At 49.5% G+C, this 14,273-nt stretch overlaps 1 protein-coding gene across 1 annotated transcript; it reads right to left on the bottom strand.

The window, feature by feature from the left end:
• Window positions 1-1,311: 1,311 nt before the first annotated feature.
• Window positions 1,312-1,722, bottom strand: LOC120645552. The gene has a single exon (XM_039922334.1). The coding sequence runs from the start codon at window positions 1,720-1,722 to the stop codon at window positions 1,312-1,314; it is 411 nt and encodes a 136-aa protein (XP_039778268.1).
• Window positions 1,723-14,273: the final 12,551 nt, after the last annotated feature.

Here is a 14,273-nt window from a genome sequence, read left to right as displayed (position 1 = left end):
AAGTGACCACTTGGCAATCCTCCCCGTGGCATCGGGGTTGCGTACCACTTCACCGAGCGGGAAGGATGTAACCACCGTGATCGGGTGCGACTCGAAGTAGTGCCTCAGCTTGCGCTTGTCAATCAGTACCGCATAAAGGAGTTTCTAGATTTGGGGGTATCGCGTCTTGGTGTCGCTCAAGATCTCACTCACAAAGTACACCGGTCGCTGCACTTTGAGAGCATGTCTGACCTCTTCCCATTCTACAACTAGAGCAGCGCTGACCACCTGCGTCATGGCGGCTATGTAGAAAAGGAGCAGTTCCCCGTCTATTGGGAGTACCAAGATCGGTGCCTTAGTCAACAGAGACTTAAGGCTTTCGAGCACTTGCTGGGCCTCGGCGGTCCAGGTGAATCGATCGCTCTTCTTCAAAAGCCGGTAAAGGGGAAGACCCCGCTTCCCTGGGCGGGATATGAAATGGCTGAGCGCAGCGAGGCACCAAGTTACCCGTTGCACACCTTTCAGGTTTTGGATCGGCCCCATATTCAAGATGGCATTAATTTTCTCAGGGTTGGCCTCGATCCCTCGCTACGAAACAATGAACCCAAGGAGCATGCCACGCGGAACCCCGAAAACGCATTTTTCAGGGTTAAGCCTGACCCCGTTCGCACGAAGTCGAGCAAACATCTGCTCGAGGTCGGCTACGAGCTGGTCGGCCTGTGTGGATTTCACCATGATGTCATCGACGTATGCCTCAACGGTTTGCTCGATGAGGTTGCCAAAACATTTGATCATGCAGCGCTGGTAGGTTGCGCCGGCATTCTTCAGGCCGAACGGCATCGTAACATAACAATACAAGCCGAAAGGGGTGATGAAGGAAGTCGTGAGCTAGTCGGACTCCTTCATCATGATCTGGTGATACCCCGAGTAGGCGTCAAGGTAGCAGAGGGTTTTGCACCCTGAGGTCGAGTCGACCACCTAATCTATTCACAGCAAAGGAAAAGGATCCTTCGGGCATGCCTTGTTGAGATTTGTGTAGTCAACACACATTCTCCATTTCCCGCTCCAATTTTGTACAAGAACGGGATTAGCTAGCCATTCGGGGTGATACACCTCCTTTATGAAGCCCGCATCCGGGAGCCTTGCGATCTCCTCACCGATTGCCCACCGCTTTTCTTTGTCGAAGCGGCGCAGCCGTTGCTTCACTGGGTGAGAGCCTGGCTTTATGTGGAGTGAATGCTTGGCGACTTCCCTCGGTATGCCCGGCATGTTCGATGGCTTCCAGGCGAAAATATCCTTATTGGCATAGAGGAAGTCGACGAGCGCGCTTTCCTATATGGGAGTCAACTTCGCGCCGACCTTCACCTTCTTTTCTCCCAACCCCTGGGGGTCGAGGGGGATCTCCTTGACTCCCTTCGTAGGTTTGAAGGAGCTGGTCTTGCTGTTGGAGTCGGGAGCCTCCTCGGCGGTCTCCGTCCTGATCAGAGCAAGCTCCTCGGATGCCGCAACCGCCGAGGCGAGCTCGCAGCTATCCACCTCGCACTGGTACGTGCGCTGAAAGGCCGACCCCACGGTGATGGTGTCGCGAGGGCCGGGCATCTTCAGCTTGAGGTAAGTGTAGTTGGGGATTGCCATGAACTTCGCGTAGCACGGCCGCCCTAAAATGGCGTGGTAGGCTCCTTTGAACCCTACCACTTCGAATGTGAGGGTCTCCTTCCGATAGTTGGAGGGGTCCCCAAACATCACGGGCAGGTCAATCTACCCGAGCGGTATCACCTGCTTTCCTGGCACGACGCCATGGAACAGAGCCCCCGAGAGTTGGAGGCGAGATCGATCGATCCCCATGGCGTTGAGGGTGTCGACGTAGAGGATGTTGAGGCCACTGTCTCCATCCATAAGCATCTTAGTCAGGCGCTTGCTTCCAACGATGGGATCAACCACCAGGGGGCACCTTCCTGGCTGGGGGACGTTGCTCGGGTGGTCAGCTCGATCAAAGGTGATCGGCGATTCCGACCATCGGAGGTACTCAGGCATTGCGGGCTCGGCCACGAACACCTCTCGGCTCATGATCTTCTGCTTGCGCTTCGACTCGCAAGCGGCCGGTCCACCGAAGATCATGAGGCAACCAACGGTGTCGGGGAAGCCGCCCTGCTTGTCATCCTTGGCATCGGCCTCTGCCTCGGGCTTCTTCTTCTTCTCCCTTTCTTCAGGTTACCCGAGAGCCACTTCCTTATCAGACCGCAGTCCTTCAGAAGATGGCCGACGCGATACGGGTGGCTTCTCGAGCAATTTCTTGAAGTAGTCGGGGGTGTCTCTTGTGGGTGCCTTGCCGCCCTTGCGGTCGGCAGTGGCCACAAAGTTGCTCCCATCTTTCCTCTTGTTCTTCCTGTTCTTCTTGCCAGGGCGGTCAGATGGGCCATCGTCGGCAGCATCGTCCCGCTTCACCTTGCCTCCTCTGGTTCGGTCGAAGATTGCCCCAACTGCTTCTTCTCCGGAGGCGTGGTTGGTGGCAATGTCCAGGAGCTCCTTGGTGGTTCGTGGGCCTTTGCGTCCCAGCTTGTGCACTAAGGACTCGCACGTGGTCCCCGATAGGAACGCCCCGATGACGTCCGCGTCGGCGATGTTTGGGATGGTGTTGCACTCCTTGGACAAGCGCCGGATGTACTCCCTTAGGGATTCTCCCGGCTTTTGCTGGCAGTTCTTGAGATCCCATGGGTTCCTAGGGCACTCATACGTGCCCTAGAAATTTCCCACGAAAATTTCCCTCAGGTTCGCCCAATAGGCGATCCAGTCGGGCGGAAGATGCTCGAGCCAAGTGCGAGTCGAGTCGGCCAAGTACAACGGGAGGTTGCTCTCCATGCCCCCTGTGTGACAGGCCAGGCAATATTCCTCGAGCCAAAGGCCAGGATCAGTCTCCCCACCGGATTTGGTAATGTTCGTGGGAGGTCGGTACCGCGTGGGTACACGCGAGATACTAATGTCGATACTAAACACCCTGGAACCCAGAGCTTCGGGGCTAATGCTCCGATCCTCGCTGCTGTCATAGCGACCACCGCAGCGGGGCGGTAATCCGCGCCACCGAGCCAGCTTCGCCGCCGCGCACGTACTCACGGTGGCGAGCGTTGATGGTGTGACGAGCGTCGCGGTCCTGCCTGATCTGCTACCTGACTGGGGAGGCTTCGCGCTCCCCTCACGGTGGCGGGACGGGGAACAGGACTCACCTCATCACGAGGCGTCGTCGCGTGAGCTCCCGCATTGCGGGGGCGATGCACGCGCTCTGTCCTGCTCGCAGCGACCGGGCTGCCGGTCGTTAGCCTGCGGGATCGGGACTTCCCTCGCCCCCGGTGCAACGGGTGCTGGTCATTGCGCTAGAGGTTGACGGCACCGGGAAACGGAGCTTTCCGCCTGCTGATTCGCCGCGAGGTGCAGATGCTTCCACATCTTCTCACGGGCTCATTGTTCCTCCAGTGTCGCTGGCGCGGGAAGGGCCTCGAGCAGGGCCACCACTACGGCCACGTTCTGGCTCGCCCGAGCAAAAATGGGTGACATCCGCCCATCCTCGGCTATCCTCAGGTTGACCTCGCCCGCGCGAGTGCGAGTAGATCCCCCATTGGTGCGGCGACCAAGTTGACAGTCGAGCTCCACGCGCTCTTGCTCCAGTTGGAGCTGCACCTCCTCGAGCTCCTTCTGTCAAGCGAGGAGCCGGGCCCGTTGGCTTGCGTCAGCCGCCCGTCCCCCTACCGATGCAGGGGCATACGGCGGCGTGTGGGCGCAAGATTCATCATGTGCATCTGCGACATTGTTGACACAGCCCTCAGGGGCGCCTGCCATGAAGCACTCTAGCTACGAATGATGACTCCCACTGTTGGAGTCTGAGTCGGACCGCAGCGCGGATTCCGCCGCGCAGAGGTCGTGAACTGGCTCGGAGATGTACTCCACTATCCTGACGAGCCCATCGCTGCCGGGACGCGCGGTGATGTGCTGCGTTACGTCGCAGCGAACATCTCGCATTGCGTTCCTCGGGTTTGGCGGGAACGCCGCCATGGCATCCTTCGCCATGACGCCTAGTGGAATGGGACTGCCTCTGGCCAGCTGCGCGGCCACATTGGCCAGCACGAAGATGGTGCAGCGAAGATCTTCCCGGGTCGAACGGGGGCCCAAGGAGGCCTGGAGCTGGTGCCCCATGAGCGCGCTGTCGAAGCCATTGTGCTGAGGAGCTGTGGGGGTGTCCCGTCCCTGATGGTTGAAACGGAGGCCCCGCAGAGCGTTGGTAACGGCATCGACGCCATTAGAGCGTGTGGGAGTTTGGATCCGCTCCAGTCCCCCGTTGATGGTGACGATGAAGTCCAGGCTGCCGAAGCGCATGAGCGTGCCGCGGGCCCACACTCCGGCGTGGTTGGCCATCCGAAGCCTGATGGAGACGTGCGACGCACGAGATCCCCTACCTGGCGCACCAACTGTCGGCGTTCCGAATCACCATCTAGTAAACTTGTGCACGCGTCGCGTGTTCGGATGGTAATGCAAGGATAAGACATAAGATTTTATACTGGTTCGGGCAGAATATCCCTATGTCTACTTCGAGCTCTCGTGCTCTTGCACTCAAATTCGTAGTAGGGGTTGCAAATGGGCGAGAGAGAGAACGGGTCTCCCAAGTCTCTGGATTGCGAGCCTGTGAGATCTGATTCGTGTGGAGTGAGCGGATCGAGTCGAGAGGGAAAGCGTCTCGTCTGGAATCCGTCCCCCTACACGGGGTTTGCCTCCTCCCTTTTATAGTCCAAGGGAGAAAGGCTTACACGAGGAGAGGAAAAGAGGAGAGGCGCGGGGGTCGGGCGCTTCCTGTCCCCTATCTACTACCTACAGAGTACAGTGGGTTCCGCTAACCCTGCTATCAATGACTGGAGGATGTCCGTCCCCATCCCTAGCACTGTGCTGCCCGTGGTGGACGGGGATGAGGGATTCGCGCTGCTGCTGATGTCGTCGACTGCGGGGCATGGGCGAGCCATCACATCCCTGCGTGGCGCCGGCCTCACCTTGACACCGGCCTCACCTTGACTCCGCGCCCAACCCCTGTAGTGTCCCTCTTCCCTCCCATTGCCGCACACCGAACGCGCCTCGCCTCCCTCTCCCTCCCGCGCTAGAGCAGAGCTACACCAGCCCCAAGCCCTGCCCAAAACAGAGCACTTCCACCGCCCTTGTGCCGCCCCCTCCCCTGCTCACGCGGAGCTCCTCCTTCCGCCCCTTTCTGCTCCAAATCGACCCTTCCAAGAGCTTCTCCACCTCCTGCTGGTGCCTCACGACCCGGCCCTCGCCACCGGAGTCGCCGGATTTCGCTGTGAACCGTGCGCCCCTCCCTGTTCCACGGCCAAGGGCCACATTGCAGTGTTATAATTCTTTCCAGGGGGTTATCAGCAAAATGCAGGGACCCCTTTGTAAGGTTTTTACTTTAAGTTTTAAATCAAACCAGTGAAATTGTAAAATAAAAATAAAATTGTCGAAAAATCAGAAAAATGCAAATCCAAATGTTCTGAGTTTGTGGTGAGTAGATCTACACTTTTTGTTACATGCACTTTTGCATTTGACCTCTGATTTTTAAGTTATTTAAAATGCAAGATAAATAAACACTAAATTAGATCTCAAGTTCCTTTCACCCTATGGATGCCATCTTTTACTAGAGAGCTAGACATGATGCAACTAGCCTTGTGTAAAAATTGTAGATCTAGAACTAGTTTGTAACTTAGATTGAAAAATAGATTCATAAATATGCTTAACTTGGGTGATCTTTTTATTCCAGTACTATACCATGTTCTAAGGGCTAGAATTTTTACAGTAACCATGTTTTGTGTCCTAGATGCTATGTAAAAAGTTTGGGAATTGTTAAGTAAAGAAAACTGGTCCAACCCATTTAGAGCTTGGATAATCACACAAAATAAAAATAAATAGTTTGTGAACTTAGAAAAATCCAAGTTAATTTCTGTAACCTTTAAATAGTGTTAGGAACATGTTAAGAAAGTTTGAGCCACAGTAAATCACCAGAACTCCTTGTAGATTTTAGTTGTGCTTTATGCATAACTAATTTGGGTTATTTTCCATGACCAGTAGGAATATTCTTTAAACCTGAAAATTTTACAGTAGCCTAATCACAAGATTACACACCTCTAGTAAAATTTTCAAAGCCAGTACTTGTGTCTAATTCCCTGTATAATTTTAGTTGAAGTTAAAGACTGCAGTTTTTATATTTATTATAATTAATCTACTAAACCAAAATAGCTGGAAATTTTACAGCAAGTTTATAATTGAGTGTTGCACTTTGTGTAAAATTTTCATAACCAGAGGATGAGCAGAACTAAAGTTATGAATTTTAGCCATGATAATGCAATAGGAGATGAAATAATAATCTTTATACTTAATTAACGGTTTATAGAAAACTAACCCCATTCATTTATGAGTTAAAATAGAAATATTTATACTTTATAAATGATTGCCCAAGAAAGTAAATAAATAAAATGACTCACGCTCAACCGAGTAATTGGATTACAACTCCATAGTGAAAAGTTAATAATAAAAACGTCGCGATAATGCATGCATATGCATTCGTGTAGATTCGACTGCCCTCGCCGACGGCGACTACGAGATAGTACCGGAACACGAAGAAGAACCTCACGAGGCACAAGTCAACTATACGGAAGCCGCGGAAGACCCGAACCAAAGTTCGAAAGAGCCCAAGGCTGACTTTGCTCAGGAAGGCAAGCACCGGAGCACAACCCAATAATTCTAACTATATGCAGTTTATTACATTTATTTACTTGTGCATTTAAGTCTATAGGCATTATTTGTAACCCTAGCTGCATGATCCTAGGTTCCCATGTTTGATTACTAGATGGTTAAGTCCGCTAGATGGCTAAGCTAAATTCTCGGTAAAAGTCGAGTGATTTCCTATCACTCGCGAGCAAAATAGGAATTGTTTGTTTACTACACGCTGCAATCATAAGGTCTACGGACGGGGCGATTGTAATTGTAGATGCCCCGCCTGTTTAGAGAAAATGGTTAAGGCCGCAGTGTGTGGTACCGGTGGTTAAGCGTTTGAACGTACTAGCCACATGCCGAGAATATGGTAATCGGTAAGCTTAAGTACTTGATCGGCCCGGCAAGTGGATAGGTCTTCCACTCTCTTTGAACGAAGTTCTCATCTTGCAAATGCTGGTGCAGGTTTGCTCACGACTCGGCAAGGCCGTGGCGTGGGGTGCTTATAGTCGAGGGGAGTGGCTCTGGTCCACGACCCGGAAAGAAAGGGGAAATGTTGCATGGGTGACTCTTCTGGGAACCCTTGCGTGTGAGTTAGGTTTTCCTTGTAAGGTTAAGAAATATCGATTCGAATCGTTCGCTTCTCGCGGTTAATGAGACTGCTTAATACCGCTGCTACATGGATGTTGTTGAAAGATGTTGGATGATGAAAGATAATTATTTTCCACAATGGATGCTATAGTTAGGTGCTCACTTAGAATGGTTAATTATATTAGAACCAAAAGCTAAAATCTGAAAGTAAGGATTAATGCTTAGTTGCTTTCGGCAAAACAAACCCCTCAGCCAAAAGCTTTGCATGTCTAGTTAAGTGGGCTCAGTATACCCACTAGTCGGTTAAGCCTTGCTGAGTATTAGTATACTTAGCCTTGCTTGTGTACAATTTTTGATTTCAGGTTCGTTTGAAGAACAAATCTCTAGTTTGACATGGCCGTGTATTCTTCCTCCGGGATGGTCCGTGGAATGGAACCCGTCCCCGGATCAGGGTGGCGATGACGAGTGAGTTCGCGCATGGGCTTTACCGCGACTCGCTTTCCGACGTTAAATTCTGCTGCTTTACTTTTCCGCTGCAAAAACAATGGACTCTAAACTCTTTATGTTTTAAGCTTCGTACTAAGACATGTTGTATTAAACTCGGTTTGTAATAACTTTTAAATTTCAGACTCTGATGTAGTATTTGTGAAATGTTGTAACTCTGGGCTCGCCTTTGTGCAAGTATTTGTCTACGTTGTTTCGATCCAAGTTCCAGTGGTTAAATCGGGAGGTTACCCGACGGAACGTTCGGATTACTCCGTTTGAAGTGCATGATAGCCGGGTTCGCCGTTAAGGTGAAGGTTAGCGCACTTGAGCCTGATTAATTCGGGGCGTGCCGCCACAATAATGTTTTTGAACATCTTGCTCTGATTGTCAACACAGTTGTGTCTTCTAGTAAGAGAAATGATGATGTGTGCTAATCAAATTGCTGAAATGAAGCATCTCATTGAGCTTAGCGAGCTTGATACTGGAAGAGGTGCTAATCAAATTGGAACTCTACAATGCCTTGTTGAAACTAGGTGGAGCCCTCATTATAATTCAATTTGCAGCCTTATAAAGCTTTACAAGCCTACATACTTAGTACTGAAGGATATTGCTACCGCTAAAGGTTCAGGAACCTCACCTTCAGGCTGTGCAAAGGCTGCAGGTGCTGCTCAATTGATCATGTCATTTGAGTTTGTATTTATTGTGCATGTTATGAAAGAACTCATGGGAGTCACAAACCTGCTCTGCAAAAAGTTACAGCTTAAATATCAGGACATTGTGAATGCTATGGATGATGTCACCACCAAAAAATTGATTCACAGTCTAAGAGACAATGGTTGGGAAAATCTTATTAGTGATATGATATTATTTTGCGGCAAACAAGGAATTATAGTTCCAAATATGGCTGACTTATATGCAGACTACATTCGATCTCGTGGAGAGAATGAGATCACAGTTGAGCATCACTATAGATATGATATTTTTACAGTTGCAGTTGATCAACAAGCACAAGAATTGAATTGCAGGTTCAGTGAACAAGCTACAGAACTTCTAAGGTTATGCACTTCTTTGGATCATATGAATTCATTCAGCTCATTGAAAATTGATAATGTGTGCTCTCTAGCTTCAAAGTTCTACCCTACTGACTTTTCAGAGCAAGAAATTAGTACCTTGAGGCTTCAGTTACAGCATTATGAACTTGATGTGCCCACAAATTCTATGTTTCAGAATTTGATAACCATTGCTGATCTTTGTCTTCGTCTAGCGGAAACTAGGAAATCAGATGACTATTTTTTGATTGATAGGTTATATTACATTTACACTCTTCATTTAGTTGATTACTTTGTTTTGATCATTATAGCAAATACTAACTATATGTTTCCTTGCAGGTTGATTCGGCTTATTCTAATCCTACCAGTTTCAACAGCAACGACAGAGCGTGCCTTTTCTATAATAAAAATTTTTAAGACAAGGCTTTGCAATAAGATGGAAAATGAGTTCTTGAGGAATTTCTTAATAATTTACATTGAGAAGGAGATTGCAAAGAAGTTTACAACGGATCAACTTGTCGATGACTTTGATGCGATTCAGACTCGTAGAGTAATAATGAAATGAAACAAGTTAGATGTTTTTGTCAATCTAATGCAAGTTAGTTATTTTTGTCAATCAAATGCTTAGCATTAGATTATATCTATCACAAAACTGTTGTATCTTGAATTATATGAATGCATTTGGAACCTTTGCCCCCCTCCCCCCACCTCCATGTCGTATTCCTGGCTCCGCCCCTGTTTGTCACAATGCCGACTTCTTATTTTGCCAATCATTGTCTTCTCTTAACGGCTGCTAAAGTACTCGGGTAGCCCATGCCTTAATCTGTGAAGCCTTGACTCTTCTGTATGCCTAAGTGCATGTGACCAGCTGTAACACCCTAATGTAAATTTCAGCATTTTATAAAAAATTAATTGGCTTTATTTAAGTTTCTAAGGTTTTAATTTGCTTAGCCTTGCATGTAAAATTAATTTCTTTCATAAGTAATTAAAAAAATTTCTAGGTTTAACATGGTTGTGCATACATGCTAGTGCATAAGTTTTATTTAGTTGAATGCATAGGAGTTTGAATTCAAATTTCATTTGAATTCAAATAGTTTGAGTTAGTTTGAAATAGAAATGGAATAGAAATAGGAAAAAGCAAAACAGGAAACCAGCTCAGCCCAACCACAGCCCAGAGCTCAGCCCGCGGCCTCTTTTTCTTTTCCCCCGCGCTTGGCCCGCTTCCACCCGCAGCCCAGCTCCCGCATCAGCCGCTCGCGCGCGCGTTTCCCCGACTGACAAGGCGGGCTGCCTGTCAGTCACCCTCTCCCACACCGCGCGTCGCCCGTTCTCGTCCCCCCGTCTCGCTGACCTGCTGATCCCACGTGTCGGCGCCCTTGCTTCCTTCTTCCTTTCTTCTTCCTCGCGCCAGAACCGCTCTGTCCGCTCCGCGAGCTCCGCTTCCCCGCTGCCCAGTGGGCCACCCCGCTTCCGCAGGGCCACTGGCCAGCCTCCCAAGCGTCTCCCTCCTTCTAGAAGCTTCGCCCCCAGAGCCAGCTGCACGCAAGGCCATTGCACGATCCGATTTGCCCGCGTAGATCACGGCCGCGATCTCCGCCGTGCCCACGCCGGGTGCACACGCCCAAGTCACCGGCCTCCACTTTAATTGGCCCCTGTGACCCCTCCCTGTGCCCTACCGACACGCTGCAGCCGCCCTAACCCCCTGCACATCTCCACAGGTCCCGCACGGACTTCCTCGATGGATCAGCAGACCCGGAGCACCCCTGCAACGACCCATCCACGAGCGCCGCCGCACATGCCTCCGCTCTACCCACACCGAGCCCTCGATGAGCACCAGTGCACCCCACTCATCCTTCTGCGCTAGAATTCATAGCCCGTAGGCCACGCCCGAGGCTGGAACGTCGTACGCCTGCACTCCGCCGCCGTGCAGACCGCAGCACCGCCGTGGCGGTCGCACTGCAGAGCAATAGAGCCCCGCACAAGCCCGGCATAGGTTTGCCCTTGCCTTGCGCATGCTCCACGACCCTTTTACATCACGTCTGAACCCCAGAACCACCCGAACATGTGCACACCGGTGAGCTCCGCCGCTCAGTTCCACCCCCGCCGTCGAATCCGCTGCCTTGAGCCGTGCCAAGCTCTGTTTTAGCCATAGATCGATCACGCATGGCGTGCTGAACCTCCTAGACCCAAGCGCCGGTCGATTTGACCCCTGGAGCATTATTTTCAATGAACCCCGGCGAGGTTTGACCCAGCGCCGCCGCGGGAACTCACCCTCCGGTGACCAGGCGCTGCCGTCGTGTGCGTGATGCAGCCTAGCCATCAGATCTGTAACCAACGACCACTATTAGAATGCCAGCCGATCTGATCTGAGCCACGGGATCTAGATCCAACGAATCAGATCTACGCATACCCCTTCACCCTGGCTACTTTGTTAAAGAGCCCCTGGACTTTTCGGGAATCAACCTGCGGTCCACTGCAGTTCAAAAGTAATTCCAGATAAGCCCAGTTTTTAATGTATAGGCCCCTGACCTTTTTAAATATAGAACCCGCCGTCCAGCCCCTGTGTTTTTGCACATTAGCCCCTGGATCTACCCGTTAATCACGTTTAGCTCCCTGGTTTTTGTGCAGAACCCCCTATAGCTTTAAGTTCTCTCGCAGTTTAGTCCCTAGACCTAGATTTAGCCCTAGTTTTCACGTTCTAGCTCCGTTTTAGGTGGTTTTTGCGCTCACGCGATTGTTGTAACGCGTAGAATAGTTTTAGTCTAGTTTTGTGCGCTCTGTTTTATTGTATTGGTGTACTATTTCTTAGCTTTTGCTCTTGTTTGCATGTATGTGTATGTGCTGGACTTGTTTTGGCGTTGCGATTGTGAGTAGACGTCGAGCCACCGGAGGAGTACCGGGAGCCACCTTCTTCAGAGACCTTTGAGCAGCAGCAGGAGAACCTTGAGGAAGGCAAGTATAACATAAACATTCCTATCACTTTTAAATATAATTTCATACTACATTTAATTCTGTATGCCTATAAGGATTTCCTAGCCACCTCTATCCTTTATATATATACCTTGGGTTGTATTTTGGTTAGATTGTGCTAGGTGCTGCGCTCTCACACATGGTCCTTTTTAATTAAAATGATTAACGGATTCTATGCAACTTAATTCTGAGTGTGGCCCTCTGTGCTGTGTGCTTGAGTGGCTCACGTCTCGTTAAAAGATGTTTTTCTAGAAACTTGGTTTAGGGGACTCACACTGTGTTTTGTGCTAGCTACTCTCCATAAGGACCGTACGTCATTAGAGCGACAAATTGGGACAACCGCGCAACCACAAGACTGGGATTGGGCGGTCTTGGCTTACTAATTAGGTCATTTTGGTTTGAGAGTAACTTACCTGCGGGGCAAGAGGGGTGGTAAGCTTCTATGGCCCTCGCGCTATGAGGCTTGGTCTGTGCTATGTGCTTGTACCCCCTCGAGGCTTGCTCCATAGTCGCTGATCCAGAATCCTTAGCGGTTACACCTTACCAACATGTCCTTTGTAATGACCTCGTAGTGCACTTGCTAGTCATCTCACCTAATGAAGTGTGATGAACAACTAATGTAGCTGACAACTTGTGGGTAAAGATGTGCAACCTCTCGAGAGTGTAAAACTGGTATACTAGCCGTAATCACGGTCATGAGCGGCCCAGATCCTCCATTTGATTAGTGGGGTTACCTTGGTGGTTTGGCTTGGTTCTCAGTAGTTCTTTAATTAATCTTGATTAATTTCTTATGTAACTTCTGTGTTATGGTAATTCACTCATCTTTAGTAAATAGCTTTAATAAAATTTGCCAAGATTAAAAGCTAATGCAGTTGAGTCAGCCAACCTTAGAGCCTCATAGTTTGTGTTATACTTATTGAGTACAAGTTGTGTACTCACTCTTGCTTCCTCTACCCTCTTTTGGTTCTCTTTGGATATACCCTACTGCTGCTCAGTTCCCGGTGACATGGAGGACTACATCCAGGACTTCGACGACTTCTAGGCATTCGTCTCCCAGTCGACGTCCCTATGGCGCCCTCAGAGAGTTTCGTACATGTTTTTACACTTCCGCTGTATCAGACATAATGTCATTATTGTATTAAATTCGTACTCGCTTTATATAACTCTTTTATTCGTGACGTGTTGCGATATCTTGATGATTCTATTGTATATATGTCCTTTATAAACCGGGTGTTACACCAGCTCCCTATCCTATGTGCAACGACTATCAGGGATCAGGTGCCTAAATGTAGCAGGCTAATTGACGGGGAAATTACATGGCCTAAACAAGAGCCCGACATAGCAACTTTATTTTTACACCGAATAAATTTTGCAATCTTCGCATTATGCTACATAATGTATACATTGTCTTTTTTATATTGAGCTTCGGGAACAACTCTTCAGTTTGACTCGGCACATCTCTAATGGCTTCGCTAGCTCCAAGGCTTAGGGGCTAGGTACCAATAACTACTCGACGTGGCTTCTACAGCTTGCCTAGCTTATAAGCGTGGGGCTGGATGCCGCAAAACTACTCGGATGCTAACTGAGGTGAAGACTGAAGGCAAAAAAGCTAACCCTAGGTTACTGCATGGTTAAATGATCAGCAGTGGCCTAACGGTATTTTGGGAAATAATCTGTTTTGAGAGCTATTTCAATCATCAATTAAGATTCTACAAAATTCTACAACGTATGCCGGGTTCTTTGGGATCCTTTTTCAAAATTTGGGATTTGGATTCAAGGCTCGAGGGTTGCAGGATACGTGTCATCAGCGACTTGTTTTTCAAATCTATTTGGAAGACAAAGGAAAGAAGATTCAAACTCAAGATGGACCCTCAGTCTGATTATTCGATTCAACCTAAGACTTGAGGGCTACTCCATATGGAGTATGATTTTCATGGCACCCCAAACAGAAGATAATTTTCTGAAGACTTGAAATCTACTTGGGTAGGAGCACCACGCAGCCTCGAAGCAGCCAGAAAAGTTCTCAGAAGACATATTCAAGACCAAAAACTCGAAGATGACTTCCGAAGTACTCGGGAGCCTACAGTACTTGGCTACGAAGCTGCTGGGGCTTGTCAGAGATAGATCTCCAGGTATCCATAAGGAAACTTGAGGACCAGTGGTGGTCACCCCAGGTTGTGATGAGTGATTGACAACCGTTGCGTGTTGATGCTTGCCTTGGTTGTGAAGTGCAGGTGCAGGGTGCGACGTGGCGGTCGACAGTGCAAGGTGAAGGCCAAGTCAAAGGTTCAGGGATGAACATGAGTAGAATTGGGCCGAGGAACCCGAAGAGGCCGGGTGGAGTCACGGGCGGCCCACATGGTGCGTGGACCAACAAGGAAGCACAAGGGAAGGATGAAGACGGCGTCGGCCAAGTCAGGGAGGAAGGTGATGGTGAGTTCGAGTAGGCTGCCTGTG

Source organism: Panicum virgatum, chromosome 8K (genome assembly GCF_016808335.1).
Source record: "Panicum virgatum strain AP13 chromosome 8K, P.virgatum_v5, whole genome shotgun sequence".
Classification (NCBI taxonomy): Eukaryota; Viridiplantae; Streptophyta; class Magnoliopsida; order Poales; family Poaceae; genus Panicum; species Panicum virgatum.
This window is presented reverse-complemented; position numbering and strand designations above follow the sequence as displayed.

Excerpts from the sequence above, each read along its gene's own strand:
- LOC120645552 (XM_039922334.1), bottom strand. The coding sequence starts at position 1,722 with ATGTTTGGGGACCCCTCCAACTATCGGAAGGAGACCCTCACATTCGAA.